Genomic DNA, 10,390 nt, shown 5'->3' with positions numbered 1-10,390 from the left:
TGACAAGCACACATTCTATGCATAGTGTACAAGACTGAACTTGTATGAAAAAGAATAAAAAGCGTCATGTAATATTGCAGTACCCCGACACACACACTAAAATAAAGAATACAATAGCAGTAAGAATAAAAAAAATACAGCACCCACTGAATAAATATAGGAAAACATTCAGTACACAATGCAAATATAAAACATTAATACACACAAAAAGAGACATAATAAATTTAAAGAAATTCAGACCCACCGATCTCTTTTCGGTAATATTCAGATACCTAATACAATATGCAAAACACTAGACTTTAACGAAAAAAAAATATTTCCAAAAACAATCAAACCTAGAGAGCAAGCTGGCTTACAGACAGATATTTCACAATTTGTCACAGCCATGTGGTCAATCAATTTAATCTGCACAGCACGATAAATCCCTCTATATCAGTGGTCTCAAATATGCAGCCGGGGAGGCTCTCATGTGCGGGCCCACACATAACCATTTTCACTGCACATTTAAAAACATTTTCTTGGTATGTTCATGAGCTACACAGGCATGACTGCTCTAAAGAACAATTTTTATGAGGTACACCATGTTGTCACCATGCATTGAAACATAATCGTGAAACAAAAAATCATCACCATATCCAGAAAGTGAATGATGTTAGGTGAGCTTGCTTGGAGATGATCAGGTCACCCGCGAATCCTCCGTACAAATCTTCTATTACCATATATAGACGTGGCAATGTTATATATACATAACATACTCAATGTTTATTAATTTACATTTGGATTCACTATATACTTTTTGATGAACTATATACATTATATATACTCAAACGGAATTGTTTCAATGGTATGAGTCATCATGACAAACATCTTGCCTACTAGAAGAGCTAACTAGTCACGGGTGGCGATTTCACGTCGATCGCCTCAAGGCATTTCAAGGGCCACTCACATAAAAAAACGCTCATGTTTTGAGGCATAGTGTGCACTAAACAGGGTTCCTTTAAAACTTACACAGCATAGGTTCTTCACTTCAAATACATTACAATGTAAAGGAACTTGGAGGGAAGCATACATAGGAAGCTCTTTCGAGTTCCACAAACACAACCACCTTTCTGATTTCAGAGCATTCGACCAGTGATGTATTCGCTGCCTTGTGATTTACTTTCAGCACATGTGACATGGCCACCAAGTTGTACATCACTGGACTGCAGCTTAATTTCCTTGCAGATATATATGCTTTGTTGTCGCTGCCATGGTATATTTCTTCAACAATAACAAAATGCCCATTTTGAAGTTCAACAACAGAGCTATTGGTCCTCTTGTTAGATGCATACATGCTATCAGTGATAATTGATCCCTTCGCCAACATTCTTCTGTATTTGGTGAACTCAAGGGTAGTGTCATGTAAAGATGGCTGCAAACCTGCTGATGCACGTCGGGAACCGTGTCCGAAAAAACGGTAGCCACCACTACTAAGTACGCTTTTTTGCGTTTTTGTGCCATCAAAAGACGAGCAGTACTCTGCTACACTTGGACTGATAGCCTGCCGTTGAAGTTCTACTACCATGCTTTCCATCTGTAGGACTCGGCAGACTTGATGGGGAATTCCGTTAGCTGCTTTTACAGCTTTTTTTAGGCTGCCGTTCCCAGCTTCAAATGGGAACGCACTGTGTGCCCAAAGTGGTCCCCAGTGGCGCACACTCTTTGCTATATGAGTCAGTTGGTGCATGTTGAATGTCATGACTGACTTGCCAAACAGCAGTTCTGCACGCACATGAAACTCCAACAATAGCCCCTCGGCAATGGTGAGCTCAGTTGGGCTGATTGCACGCTGCAACATTATGTGCAAGGCTTCAACTAGGCAAGCCCAGTGTTGCATGTATGGCTTCTCAAGAATGCCATGCAAAACAGGGACACTGTAACAAAGTAGCCAGCTCTCAAGTTCCTTGGCCTTCCACCATTTCCGCTCTTTTGTCGGCCTCGGCAATCGCTTCACATCCATTGGTGGCTTAATAGACATAAGCCTGCGGTCCACTATGTGCTGATGTCGGCTTATTGAACAGGCACTATCAGAATTGAACCACAATTCTAGGAACTGGCGCGCTACCCCCAGCAAGACACAGTGCATATAGTCTGGCACAAAGCTCCACACTATGTTAAAATGGGGCAGGTTTATCAACGGTGACACTGTTTTGACTCCTTGCACAGGCACCCCCCCTTTCAAAGCAATCTCCATGTCATTTAGCATTTGGAGCTCACTTCTTTCTGTGGGTTCAACTTCCTCAACTGGGTATTTAGTTGCCCCGCCAGCTCTCTCACCTCTTTGGAGACACCAATTACATCCAAAATACCCATTAAATTGGGTTACACCTTGCATCGGTGCCCTAGCAACAGAATCTACACTTGAACAGATACAATAGACCTTATATTTTTCAACCCTTCCTTGACGTTGTAATTCAACGCCATTCTCACACAGCTCGTTCATTTTCTCAACAAAAGTACCTTGGAAAAGTGCCATGTTTGGCTTTTCTTTCCAGAACCACAATGCGGCCAGGACCAATTTGGACATTCTTTGCTGTGGAGGGAGCTCATTAACAATTAGCTGGATGGGCCAAATTGATGTCCCACTTGATTTGAAAAGCGGGGTCCCATCTGCATTCAACGAGAAACTGATTCTTGGTCCACAGTGTTGAGATTCGGCTACAAAAGTACGATACATTGTACCATCCCAGATGTCTGAAAATGTCCCATTCGTCGGAAGGGGCTTTGTTAAATCAAGAAGATCACAGTCCTTAAGTAGCCTTTGAAGTTGCGACTCCACATCGAGAGTGACAAAAAAGGGGGCATCCGAAAGGGAAGACACAAAAGTTGTGTGACTGCACTTCGAGCATTTCAAGTAAGAATTTGTCTCAAGACTGCCAATATGCGAAAAGCATCTCGGACAAAAAAAGAAAAAAGTCATAGTGGTGCCAGTTTCGCTAAAAAGTTTATGTAGGTGATACTGTGAGTGAGGTAATATAGGTTTATCAAAAATTCTGTTAATTAAATCTATTAAGCTAGTTAAACCCAAAAGAGTCAAATTATTCTTCACAGCATGCTTTAGTGCCATTAGGAGAATATCTCCCTTCGAAAGAACCACTTTCTCAGTGACAAGTTGTGTAAAAAGGTCTCCAAAGCGTGCCTTGCAAGATGGATCAGGCTCTGTCACTGGATCTGCAGCAGGCTGCTGAAAGTAAAAAAAAAAAAAGCTTTCGTCAATGAAGCTATCACAGAATTCAGTTATAGTGAACCGTGATAAGCCCAATGAATATGAGCAAACAACTCTGTTATTGATCAGTACAAAATATCATGCCTGCTAGGCTGATAACTTTTTACAGACCAACTGGTGAGATATTCTTTAAAATGAAAGAGCCAGTGATCTTGAAATGAATCATTCACCAAATCACCGCTACGTGTCCCTCTTAACAGTGCCCAATTTACACAGACATTTTCCAGTACATAAAAGAGCCTGTGAAAGTAGTGCCCTTAAAACCTGACCATAAATCTAGTTATTTCCAGTGAAAACAAACACACCATGTCATCATCTAATGTGAGAAAATCTCCAGGGAAACCTTGCTGTGAAGCATGGTCACTTGAAAAAGCTTCCTGTGAAGAAAAAAAAAAATAAGCATTTAGTGCCACAGTAACCCAATCTGCCTATTCTAGTTAGCTGTGCTAGTTCACTCATAGCACGTAAATTACATGACAACAGACAGTGTTAAGAACATGGTCTGAAAACCTGTTGCAGGTTGTTCCCAGAGTTTATTGTCCCAAGTGATAACTCGTCTTGAACTGATTATGCAAGAGAAAACCACAGTGCCAATGCACTTGCTCAAGGCTATTCTAGTGGATGTGAATCTTCCAGCTGCACATATTTGTAGAGTGCAACTAGTGTGTAAAAGTTACCTCTTCATCCTTATCAAACAGTGACGAATCATCTGCGTCAGAAAGGCTTGCAATGCCGTCTTGAAGTGGAGAGTCCTAAAAAAAACCAACCAAAATTTATAATTTCCCATCGTAATACATAAGCATAAAATAGCATGTGTATGCTTACTAATTAACTGATAAGCCTTAGTAAAATAACTTCATCTGCTGGGGCGTGAGGCTCGCGTGCAGGAAATTTCTGTGACGGATCAGCGCTGTTCCTCTGCTCTTGTGCTTCAGGGGCTGCAGCAGGAGCTTCCATAGCACTGCCAGCTGACGAGCCTAACCGGCCTCCACTTGACGTTACCTGTGATAGAACAAGTGCGCCGATATAGTAAACGGTTTATCGTATAGAAACAATAGTTCTCGTAGCATTCTACTACCAGCTCAATTTACCGGCTCATTATCGGACTCGGGGAAATCTTCTTCACTTTCCGGACGTTCGGAGCCCGGACTAGCTATGTGACTATTCCGGCTCTTCAGTGATGTTGTTCGACTTGGTGGATCTGCCCTTTCAGTGTCGCTGTCTGCCTCATCACTCGAAGAAGGCATGCTAGGGCTGGCACCCTAGAAGAAAATAATGAGATTTGGACTTAAATTGCTGCGCTAAATTAATGAAAAAGAAAATGCACTGATAAAAAATAGCAATTTAACACGGCCGAGCACATTCGATCATTCGCGGGCAGAACTATAAAGGGTGGTAAAAAGGAAGACCGTAAAACACGGCGCAACGATCGAAGTCGTTGAGCAACATGCAGATTAATGTTGTGGACAACCGCTGATCTGATACCAGCAGGGCCCGGATCAAGCTAAAACCCCGATCGAAAGTGCCCATCCATGTTGAAAATGATCAGAACTTACGGTCGGCGGGCAAGCGCGTGCGGTGCTCCTTGGTAGCTGGAACTGAGACTTGGGATTTAAATAAGTCTTGTAGGGTCCTCTCTTTCTTTTCTTCGGACCGCGCTCCATCGCGAGGTCTTGAAGCAACAAGACGGCTTATTTCACTCCGGGACACGAAGTACAGAAACGGCGATGTAAGCGATAGGACAATGTGCACCGGCTGCCTGCGGCCACAGCGGCTGCCATATTGCATAGACACCCTGCAGCCAGCAGTCTGCATGTGAATTGATTGAAACAGCGTAGCGTTAAACAAACATTATAAAAGTAAAAAAATACTTTTAAAATTATTCTGATTTTTTGTTTACTTATAATGAAGAATAACATTTTCATTGACAAACTATCAGATCCGCAGCTGCGGTCGACCCTTGTTGCTTGCTGTGTGCGACCAGCGTTTGACCAGCTGTAGCGCACGTGTGTAGATGTTTTCTTCAGCATTGCAAGATGATTACCCACGTTCGAGTCCGGTACGAAGATGATAAAAAAATTGGAACGGTGCCAATAGAAGACGTTAAAGATTTCTTCCCCCGTCACCAGCAAGACTTCAAGTCCAAATCCCTCTATTTAGTCAAATGGACGGACGACAGTGGAGACAGCGATTACTATAGGGCCCGGATTCTGGCACTGGGAGGTAAGCCTGCTTTTGTTTGATATGTTGCCGGCGAAATGCATTCTCTTTGGCCTGGCTGACTGCTAAGCACTGTTCACCGTTAGTAACTACAAAGTATTTTATCGATAATCTCCACTAGCATAGTTCATTTTGTTAATTTACCGCGTGCAATCGCAAATAAGTATGGTGTCATTATTAATTTATGCATATACCTGAAAACTCTACGGAGATGACGCTGGTATTTACCTGGCCGCAGAGAGATACCAACAGCGTCGGGTATATCAGCCTGGAGTATATAAGGCCCTTTTGCGGTAGGACGCGCCTTTGTTTGTGGCACTGCAGCTTTTATACCTAATGACAAGGTCTATACGCTACTATTTCGCTCGCGGCATATGACGTTGTGTTACAACGGTACTTAAGCATTCACACGAGGTTCGATGGTTAATTTACAATGCAATAAAACTAATAAAAGTGCATGCTAGAGATCGTGAAATGTGCACGCGTCAGAGGATGATGTGACACTAACTCAGTAAATGTTAATGTTGCAATCCGCCCTCACGTTTTCCAGAATCGGAGGACTTCGCGGAGACAGAGGCCAGAGAGAGAACGCGTATTCCGAAGAGGGTTTATTCGCCGGCGTCTTCGGACTACGAGAATGAAGCGGAGGTAAATTATTATCTAAACCTCCTACAAAAGGTCCTGTCAACACTTGTGTAAACAGTGTGTAACAAGTTATTTTCTATTTTCGCCCAGAGCCCTATCAAAGAAAAAACGAAAAACAAAACAACAAGTGGTGCAGAGGCACGCCTGCTTCAGCTTTTAAAAAGCAAGAAAGAAAATATGAAGAGGCAGGCGAAAAATCAAGATGGGCCACATTCTAAAAAGCACCACAAAGAAGCAATGGACAGTGGGCGCCTTCAGGGGGCTCATGAAACCATTGATAACCTTGAAGAGCAGGTAGAGAAAAAATCTACCATCATTCGCCAACTGCGAAAACAAAATGAAGAAAAAGACAGGGAGATGGCTCAACTCAGAAGACTGAACATGGAGCTTCAGGACAAGGTTATTTCTGCACTGGAAGACATGAAAGGTATGAAGCAGAAAATGTCTTCATTGTACTGATTTTGTGCTGTGAAAGCATTAATGCCATTCTTCTGACATTTAGCAGTGTGTACAGCTTGTTACCATAAAACGTTCGGCAGTCTTTAAGTGAAGATATTTCGAGTTTAGACTGCAAATGGCTATTGTTTACAGCTGTTTGATGAAATTTAATGAAAATATTTTGTCAGCTCTTTTTCCTCTCTGGGCAATGCAAACAGCACGGCACCTCATGTATAAATGCAGGCTGCAGAATTATGAAAAGGATCATGGATGGCAGCCAGTCGAGCCCCTCCGTGTCTGAGGATCTACAAGACACCTTGACAGAGCGAGCCCTTCGCCCAGGTTCATCCAATCCGCAACCGAATGACAGTGAAACAATGGTATTCTATCTGGAATGTCAATAATGTGCAGCTGTCCAAATTACAAACAACTGTTCTTTTGAAAGCATGTTAAAATAATATAAAGCAAGATTGAGCATTATAGATTACTTGTCATAGAAGTTTGTCTCTGCACAGCTGAGCAAGACATTCCAAAAAGAGTTCAGTGATCATTATAGATATGTGTAAATTTTAAGCAGAACTTATGAACAACCAAAAAAAATGAATTTCGTTGTCAGCAACACAACTTACTAAAACAACTTCACTAACGTACTTGTTGGACAGAAATATTAAGGAATACACTTGGCCTTGTCTGCTGCTGTTTTAGCCATCTCGTGCTGCGCGGATTCAGCACAACCTCACTGAGAAGGTGCAGGCACTTTGTAAACTGGTCTTGCACAAAGGCTGCACTTTCTCTCAATGAATACTGTGGTGCTGACACCACCATGTGCAGTTCATAGAAAGAATGCTAGAGTGCAGCACCACAAAACTGGCTGACAAAGTGCTGGTGAAATGAATAGACCTTTGTTGTTTATGATATGCAATACAGGTTGCACTGCACATGGATGCCTTCAGAATGCATATGTTCCGTGCAGGTGGACATTGGACGAGGGCTTATGGTCAAGAAAGGTGCATGGGAACATGTGCAGTCCCATCATAAGGATTCCTTATTTGTCAAGGACCTGCTAGTCACCATCTGGTCGAAAGACAACCTTAAGGAGCGCTCCCTGCATGGTTGGTTATAATACAAAAGCATAGTGTGTGTCAGTTGGTAACGGGGGAATTCGTTGTTGTGGATATCTGTTATGCAGGAAAACATTGTCCACGGTACCCTAACCGTCCACGCAAGGCTCCCCTAACACCGTGGAAGTTGGACGTAATGCGTGGTAAGTGTGCAGACAGTCTCTTGGAATGCATATTGAACCAATCTTATTCTTAGTACATGAAATCACAGCAAAGCTCGGTTGCAATTGAGTCTATTTTGAAGCCACTACAAACTTTACTGTCTGCTTTGACTTCAGTTATGAACACAATTTTACATAAACTATGTAGTTGTAAAAATGTGACCCAACACCTTGCCTCTTACTTACTATTAAATTCATTTGTTTTAGTCAGGAGTGCAGGCAGGTGAAAGTCTTAAGTCTCTTAAATGCACTGGTAGTTCAAAAAGATAGTCGAAAAAAAGAAAAGCCAACAATAGAGCTAGTGTGTAGACTGCCAGCATTTTTTTCATCATAACTTATATCTCTTTCATAAAAAATGACAAAAAAAGAAATAGTGTTCTCTGCTTTCTTCCTGCACTATATAAATCCACACAGTTACATGGTGCGAGTGGAGAGCTGTGAAATGTTACTTTTTTAGATTATTTTTGTGCATGTGCACGCTAAGTTCGCAGTTTCCTTTTTCTAATAAATGCTGGAACGGAACACTTTTGCTAACTGGAGAATGCTTTCTGTATTGTTCAAGCCTGTGCTGCTAAGGCATATTCTAGGCCATTCAGCATATAACACTTCATTGCATCAAGAAATATGACTAAAAGTTCAATTTTGAACTTTTGTGTTCTTAAAGTAATATCGATGCTATTAGTTCTTTAAGCAGCTGGTTTCTTCAAGGCTATTTATTGATAATTTTTGTTGTTTCAGACTGCTACAGAGCACGTCTGGAGCATCAAGGCGTGCCTGCAGGAGTACTGCCGTTGGCAGTCAAACAGATGAACCACTTCATTGTTGAGAAGCTTTCAGATATTGAGAAGCTTGCCAAGCGGTAAGATAAGTGTGTTCTTTGTGTCAAAGGACTCCCCCCCCCCCCTTTTTTTAAGAGAAACTTGGCCATATTCATCTGCTTGCAACATGCATGTACAGAAAGAGACTGAGAAAATTTGGAGGCTCGTCTGGCATTTTGGCGCAGCGTGGCGCAATATGGTTTTGGCAGCTCGGCGCAAAAGCGGGGAATTGTATCAAATTCGCGTAATTGGCACAGCTGTTGTACCCCTTCAACATGCATAGCTATTTTTATGTTAATGTTTTTATGTTAAATCACATCTAGACTTGGAAGAATGTAAGCCATTGTGTGGCTGACTAAATGTATAAATTCTGCAAAACATTTGCAGGGCGAAGGACAACCAGGGCGTTGCGGAAGTTTAACAGAGGAGGACCATTGGTGCATTTTCTAAATAGTGTAAATATTATGGAATGTGTGAATAAATTTTCATTCTTTCATATTTTTTTTTTCTCTACCATTGTTTTTATCTTGTATGTGCATGCATTTGAGTGTGCATTAATGTCACATTCACACTAGGTAATCCAGCCTGTGCTGTTTCCACTGTGTTGTGAAATTGCAATTAATGAAGTGCAGTGTGATGACAGCCAGCCTTCTACAGGATTGTCATTTTCTACTTGCATCCGCAGAAATGTGATAATCATGTTTATAGGTCAGCCAAGAGACTGCAATTACTACACTACTACTTAGCTTCAGTTGGCTCTCTCTGTATACCAACCACTGGCTGGCTGAAATGCAGTTAGCAATTTAGCGTCAACCAAGTGCTTACCAGAAACTAATGGCCAGCCATATTAAATTGGCTTACCAGGTAGAATGGTGACTGGCTAAACACCAGCTTTTGTCACTGGGCCAATCATCTGGATACATGCAGTGCAGCTTGGTCGAAGACCAGAGAGTCACAACGCAGACGAGCGCTTGTCTGTGTTCTTTGTCTAAGTTCGCGCTGCATGTATCCAAGTATGTATCAACTAGCCCAACTCAACCTTTTATTGAAACATATGGAATCATTGGAGTCTCAATTACCATCAAAGTGCTGACCATTTGCAACAATGTGGGAAGTCATGTGGTTACCAGCCACATTGAATTTGCTTACCAACTAGAATGAATTGGGGGCTGTTTGGAATGCCAGTTACGATCAGTGGGCCAAACATCTGGAACCACAGGATTACCAGTTAGCTTCAACGGGTTAGTCTACTGAGACCTGCCGGGCAACCACGTGCCTACCATTAATTTTCAATGGGTTGACCATTTCAGGTCAACGGGTTTTCTATTCACCACCAGTTGGCTTCAACAGGTCAGCCTATTCACACCAAGTGGACAACCACCAGTATACCATTTAGTATAAATGGGTTGACCATTTTAGGTCAATGGGGTTTCCTATTGACCACCAGTTAGCTTCAACAGGTCAGCCAATTCACACCAGGTGGACAACCACCTGCATACCATTTAGTATTAATGGGTTGACCATTTGAGGTCAATGGGGTTTCCAATTGACCACCAGTTAGCTTCAACAGGTCAGCCAATTCACACCAGGTGGACAACCACCTGCGTACCATTTAGTCTTAATGGGTTGACCATTTGAAATCAACGGGATATTTAATTGACCACCAGTTAGATTCAACGGGTTAGCCAATTCACACCAATTGGACAACCACCAGCGTACCAT

The 10,390-nt window shown here is 42.1% G+C and overlaps 2 protein-coding genes across 6 annotated transcripts; one reads left to right on the top strand and one right to left on the bottom strand.

Moving 5' to 3' along the window:
* Window positions 1–258: 258 nt before the first annotated feature.
* Window positions 259–5,078, bottom strand: LOC119175645 (uncharacterized). 5 transcript variants are annotated; one of them, XM_037426561.2, is made up of 6 exons: window positions 4,822–5,078; window positions 4,357–4,527; window positions 4,091–4,267; window positions 3,943–4,017; window positions 3,571–3,642; window positions 259–3,223 (listed from the first exon to the last, which is right to left on the bottom strand). In XM_037426561.2, exons 5-6 carry the CDS (start codon window positions 3,571–3,573, stop codon window positions 1,037–1,039), a joined length of 2,190 nt encoding a protein of 729 aa, XP_037282458.1. In that variant the 5' UTR covers window positions 3,574–3,642; window positions 3,943–4,017; window positions 4,091–4,267; window positions 4,357–4,527; window positions 4,822–5,078; the 3' UTR covers window positions 259–1,036. The 5 variants fall into 5 exon arrangements, 4 of the variants coding, with proteins under 4 accessions (XP_037282458.1, XP_037282459.1, XP_075735637.1 ...); XM_037426562.2 differs by having other exon boundaries at window positions 259–3,220; XM_075879522.1 differs by lacking the exon at window positions 3,571–3,642.
* Window positions 5,079–5,169: 91 nt separating this feature from the next.
* On the top strand, window positions 5,170–9,166 carry LOC142761697 (uncharacterized). The gene is made up of 8 exons (XM_075879524.1): window positions 5,170–5,488; window positions 6,036–6,133; window positions 6,221–6,557; window positions 6,812–6,948; window positions 7,542–7,680; window positions 7,758–7,832; window positions 8,589–8,709; window positions 9,056–9,166. The coding sequence occupies exons 1-8, from the start codon at window positions 5,302–5,304 to the stop codon at window positions 9,087–9,089; spliced, it is 1,128 nt and encodes a 375-aa protein (XP_075735639.1). The 5' UTR covers window positions 5,170–5,301; the 3' UTR covers window positions 9,090–9,166.
* The last annotated feature ends 1,224 nt before the right edge of the window (window positions 9,167–10,390 follow it).

This window comes from Rhipicephalus microplus, chromosome X, assembly GCF_043290135.1.
Source record: "Rhipicephalus microplus isolate Deutch F79 chromosome X, USDA_Rmic, whole genome shotgun sequence".
Lineage (NCBI taxonomy): Eukaryota > Metazoa > Arthropoda > Arachnida > Ixodida > Ixodidae > Rhipicephalus > Rhipicephalus microplus.
This window is presented reverse-complemented; position numbering and strand designations above follow the sequence as displayed.

Coding starts and splice junctions, on each gene's coding strand:
- LOC142761697 (XM_075879524.1), top strand. CDS start 5,302: ATGATTACCCACGTTCGAGTCCGGTACGAAGATGATAAAAAAATTGGA. Junction 6,949..7,541: donor CGAATGACAGTGAAACAATG/GTATTCTATCTG, acceptor TGTTCCGTGCAG/GTGGACATTGGACGAGGGCT. Junction 7,681..7,757: donor TAAGGAGCGCTCCCTGCATG/GTTGGTTATAAT, acceptor TCTGTTATGCAG/GAAAACATTGTCCACGGTAC.